We start from the raw sequence: 5,612 nt of genomic DNA, 5'->3' as shown, positions 1-5,612 counted from the left end.
AACCTAACGTGATCCAGCCAATCACGACCTTCTGAGGAAGGTTAGCTGGAGCAGGTGTGGCGGAGGAGTGCAGCTGGATCTAGACTGGTGAGGATTACGTAGCCACACAGTGGAGGAATATCTAACAGACAATACATTGGATTTTGTTTTTGTGATCATGTAAATTTTAATACTTTTATTTACAATCAAATTAGGATTTCTTTTGTTTTTGTAAATCTGTAGTCAACAGACTACATTTAGTTTGATCGATTAAGTGATTAATGCACTTTTGATGCATGTGGCTTAAACCATTTGGGGGGAAAAAAAAAAATCCAGATTTATCTTCGGGTAAACACGGAGAACAAAAAGCCCAAAGAAAACGTGGGATTTTTTTTTAGATATGCACACTGACGAATAAATTACAGCATTTTTCTGGAACTTTCTCATGCACAACTGCTGTTTATTTGCTGAGTTTAACATAACGGAAAATATTAAAATATAAAATGTGCCACAACTTTTGCTGCAGCCACATTTTAAGCGTCACCCCCCCCCCCCCCGAATATGTTCAATTCAGCAAATAAACTGTAATTGTGCACTAAAAAAAGTGCAGAAGTCAACAAAAAACACATCATTGGACCAGAATACGCAACGCTATGCATATATAGGTAGAAAAATGCACTAAAAATGATTAGAGTTCACTGAATGAGAATAATGGTGGCCCAATTACGACATTTGGAGAAATTCTTAATAAAAAAAATAAAAATAAATAAATAAAAAGTTCATATTTGTAGTAAAGCAATACTGAACTGATGGAAAGGGACCAGTGTTGTTAACCAAGCTGAATGAGACGGGGACTTTTCCACTGGAGACCTGTCAACAGTGTAACTAAGATGTTCGCAAGGCTTAATCGGTGACCAGTTTCTGCTCAATAATCTGTACAGGTCCTTTTACAGCAGCAGTCTCCTGAACTCCTGTTTCCCAAGCAGGAAATACTCATACAGCACCAGGTACAGCCTGAAGCTTTTAACAGTATTAAGTTGTATAACGCTACTGTCGGAAGAAAACCTTGTATCTCCAAAATAGTGACTTTACAGGAGAAGGAAAAAACACACTTCACTTTCAATGCAAGTCAATGGAACCAGAATTTTTCCCATGTCATTTTGGGTCATTTCTTTCAGGCCATTCATCATAAAATTTACAAGCAATGTAAGGAGTAACAGACACTTTCAAATTATGTCAAAAACTGAAAAATGCCAAAAATGGAGATGCAAGGTTTTCTTCTGACAATATCCGATAAGGATATTTTCCCTATATTTTAAATATATCAGCTTTTAAAATGCACATGTCCCACAAAATGGACTTTTCTGCATTAGTGCACTGCTGCACAACAAACCATAATACAAGAGAATTCAAGAAATGCACAAAAGGGGATTTTTTTTTTGTAAAAATATCCAACTTTATGTTCCCATAGTACTAAGACAGCGTTATAAACAGGACGATATGAACAAACCCTTCATCAACGTTGGCGAGCCTATCTAGAACCCACTCCTTGCAACCAAACCGGGGCATGAAATTAGTAGAGTCGCCTCCCCTAAACACACTGCTTTAAAAAACAAACAAAAACAAACAAATAAGCCCCAAACAAAACTGGACAAAACCAAGGAAAACCAAAACAAAAAGAGCAGCATCTTTCGTTTCTGATCCTCAACAGACACATTCGTTTGCTGTGGTTTGAAGAGGGGGGGAAAGAAAAAGCCAAGAGGCCACACAGCAAAATGATACGTTACTAGTTAAGAGAAAACATCTTCTCTTTCTCTCTATGGGGCGTTCATCTTCCTTACTTCTCTTTACTGGATTGCTGTGATATATATTTTACAAAGTAACATACAGATGAGAAGAGCTGAAGGGTGGAGGTGACGTCAAAATGCTCAAATTCTGTCAACTTCATGCTTTTCCTGCAGAGGAAAGAGAAACCCGACCCAAACGGTAATTCAGAGTTGATTAGCGCGGGGGTCCGTAACCGTACACAGTTCTCTCCATATAAAATAAACGTAGGTTCGCTTAAAAATGATGGGTGGGCGGGGACTGCATGGGACATGGGCGGGGTCAAAGAAGGTTACAGACCATCTCATTTACACATTGGCATTGGTTTGGTCAAAATTTACACTCCTCTTCCATCTTCTGCCTACTGCTATCTCTCTGTACACACTCACTCACTCACTCGCGCACACAGAGCTTCGCCAGCTCCCCATTCCGTTCTTTCCTGTATGAAAAACTGTACAAGTGTGCGAAAGCTCAGTCGCACATTTCCTCTGGGAGTTCGTGCGGGTTGAGTATTCCTGGCACAGACATTTGGAGTTTGTGTTTCTCCTCCTGGGCCTGACGCAATGCTGCTTCGCGCTCCTCCAGGAACAGGTCACTAGTGTCCTCGCCTGCAAACTCCTGCACACAGACAGAGACACAAACAGAATTAAACACTATTTTTAGAAAATGAACAAAAAATAAATAATATAACAGAATAGAATAGGATAAATCTGAATAAACGGATTAAAAGCACTGGAAAAAAAGCTTCGGGCAAAAGAACAGACACCCAGGTTAGGAAACAGTGGCCTCATTAACTGAAATTCAGGGGCGTTTTATATACAACCGGAGGCAAAATACACAGAACATTAACTTATGACTGTAAAATATATTCCATTTACAGCATATAACACAGTCAAGTCACATTATTATGACCACTTCATGTCCACAAGCTGGTGGTGGTCCGGAGAACGTTTTCATGGCTATATTCTCTGGGTCCACTCATCTACGTGGAAGGCACCCTCAACCGATTTGGGTATGAATCCATCTTTGCAGATCACATACAACCACACATGCTGCTCGTCTTCTCTGGGGCGGATGGGCAAGACAATGCGACACGTCACGTGGCTAGAAATGTCCAACATTGGTTGGAAGAGCATGACCAAGACTTCCAAGTACTACCCTGGCCCCCTAATTTCCCAGACTTGAACCCAACTGAGCAGCTGCAGGACCACCTCGACCATCAGGTTCGCCCTATGGATCCTCTTCCACGCACCCTCCAACAGCTGTGGGATGCACTGCAGTCAGTGTGGCTCCAGATACCTGTGACAACCTACCAGGACCTTACTGAGTCACTCCCAGCCCGTCTAGCTGCTGCCCGTGCTGCACACGATGGTTACTCTGGATATTAGCTGCCGGTCATAATGTAACTAGACTGTGTTATAGCATTAACTTCACATTAACTATCACACTTAATATTTTAAACCCAAAAATGTTTAATATGGAGGTATTTTTGCTCTTTGCCTCTTTGAATCTGGCCCATATTTCTTTCACATGCTTTTTAGTAAATTATCACAAGTGATGTCATTCCTAAACAAACAAATCATATCAGACAAACTGAAAACAGGCCATCTGATCTGAACCATACAGGCTGGTGTCTAAACATTTAGTCTCCATGTTCATGTTTAAGGTAACTGACAGTTACCAGAGGAGTGTGTGAGGAGCACATACCTTTATCTGCACAAGGAAGTCCCTAAGATGCTCTTTGAAGGCAGGTATGTCCTGATTCAAGCTGAACAGGCCTGTTACAAACACCTTCACCTGGGCACTGCGAATGAAATCAACATGGATTCATTACATATAGACTCCGCTACTGCCCACAGGCTACAGGGACTGCTGTTATGGCACACACTTAAAATCAGTGCATTCCCTTTTTTTAATATATCTGCATAATTCAGTGGCTGAGATGTAAACACTCATTCAGGGTGATTTGATGTCAATGATGTGAAATGATTCATTGTAGAGACTCATTGTAATTTGTTTCCAGTGATGGTGATAGAAACCAGGGATTGCCATGTCTACAACACAAGCACAGTTCATTTACTATCCAAAACCAACAGTGAATCTCCAGGTGTCTGAGTTTTTATATGCAACATCGATGATGGTAATATAGTCATGAAGTGAAAAAACACCCTTTATGTATCTCTCCACTATTAATAGATTGATGAAATACATTTCAGGCCAAAACCTCGTCACAAAACGGCAGTAAAACAATGTCTCATGTATGTTTCAAGTATCGGAATAACTTTCCAGCTTTTAGAGGTGAACATCTGGTTCCCATCACCACCACCGTAAGCAAACCACTCTGAATTACTTTGGTTGCATCTTATCCACTTAATTATGTAGAAATTTTTAAAAATCGGGTTCGTTTTTTTTAAGTTCCTCTTTAAATATCTGCAACTGAAACACTGAAAGCAGAATCCCGATTTAAATAAAGCATTTCTATGATAACCCAAACATCCAAAAGAAACAAACTCATCATTCAAGCTTTCAGTGTGGCCAATATTTCATGAAAGTTATTCAAAGATCAATCAGCAATCAACAAGACTGTGTACTGTTAACTGTGCCTGGTCAATTTATTCACAAAATCCAGAAGTAGATACTGGAGATTGCGGTGTCTTACTCTTGTAAGTGTGGGAAGGCTGTCTTCAGCAGGTTTGCCACATATTCCTGCACGTAAGCCTGGTTGTTCACAGGGGCACCAGTGCTCAGAGCCACGCTGATCTTTCCCTCCTCGACTAGGTTAAACATGTAGGCCAGGATAGAGGCGTGCATCGTCAAGCCTGTCCGTTAAAAAAGGGGGAAAAAACAAATACAGGTTTAACGAGAACCGTGCAGACTGATTATAAGGATGGCTCAATCCAGATGTGCTGATTTGGGTCATGAATAAAAGCTAAAATGTTGGCAACCTGCAGTGGTTATTTGTATTCATTAAGTGTTGTTTGGTTGAACCATCACTTAAAATATTTAAATGAACCATCCAAATACAGCATTTCCTTTCAACTGCAAAGACCAGTTGTCCAAACAGCACATTATGACGTTTAAACTTAATACTTAATTTTGTGCCTTTTTGAAAAGAATTATGTAATAATTACTTGAACAACAGCAACAATAACACATACAATACAGAGAGATAGAGAGATATAGATAGAGAGATATAGATAGAGAGATAGAGATAGAGAGATATAGATAGAGAGATAGAGATAGAGATAGAGAGATATAGATAGAGAGAGAGATATAGATAGAGAGATAGAGAGAGATAGATAGAGAGATAGAGAGATATAGAGAGATAGATAGAGAGATAGAGAGAGAGATAGATATAGATAGAGAGATATAGATAGAGAGAGATATAGATATAGAGAGAGAGAGAGAGATATAGATAGAGAGATAGAGAGATATAGATATAGAGAGAGAGAGAGATATAGATAGAGAGATAGAGAGATATAGATAGAGAGATAGAGAGATATAGATAGATAGAGAGATATAGATAGAGATATAGATAGAGAGATAGAGAGAGAGAGATATAGATAGAGAGATAGAGAGATATAGATAGAGAGATAGAGATATAGATAGAGAGATAGAGATATAGATAGAGAGATAGAGATATAGATAGAGAGAGAGATATAGATATAGAGAGATAGAGAGATATAGATAGAGAGATAGAGAGATATAGATAGAGAGATAGAGAGATATAGATAGAGAGATAGAGAGATATAGATAGATAGAGAGATATAGATAGAGAGAGAGATATAGATAGAGAGAGAGATATAGAT

General features: G+C 39.2%; 1 protein-coding gene across 3 annotated transcripts in view; it reads right to left on the bottom strand.

Annotated features, from left to right (window-relative positions):
* Window positions 1–1,410: 1,410 nt before the first annotated feature.
* xpo1a (exportin 1 (CRM1 homolog, yeast) a) overlaps window positions 1,411–5,612 on the bottom strand; it is a 45,112-nt gene continuing 40,910 nt past the window's right edge. For 2 of the 3 annotated variants that reach the window (XM_017716517.2, XM_017716518.2), the window contains exons 23-25: window positions 4,463–4,622; window positions 3,511–3,607; window positions 2,275–2,421 (exon numbers count right to left, since the gene is read on the bottom strand). In XM_017716517.2, coding sequence (XP_017572006.1) covers window positions 2,275–2,421; window positions 3,511–3,607; window positions 4,463–4,622 — 404 coding nt within the window. Of the gene's footprint in view, window positions 2,422–3,510; window positions 3,608–4,462; window positions 4,623–5,612 lie in introns of all 3 variants that reach the window. The other variant, XM_037543736.1, reaches the window with a different exon arrangement.

Source organism: Pygocentrus nattereri, chromosome 12, assembly GCF_015220715.1.
Source record: "Pygocentrus nattereri isolate fPygNat1 chromosome 12, fPygNat1.pri, whole genome shotgun sequence".
Taxonomy (NCBI): Eukaryota; Metazoa; Chordata; class Actinopteri; order Characiformes; family Serrasalmidae; genus Pygocentrus; species Pygocentrus nattereri.
Note: the sequence above shows the minus strand (reverse complement) of the source record. Positions and strands in the feature narration are given on the sequence as shown.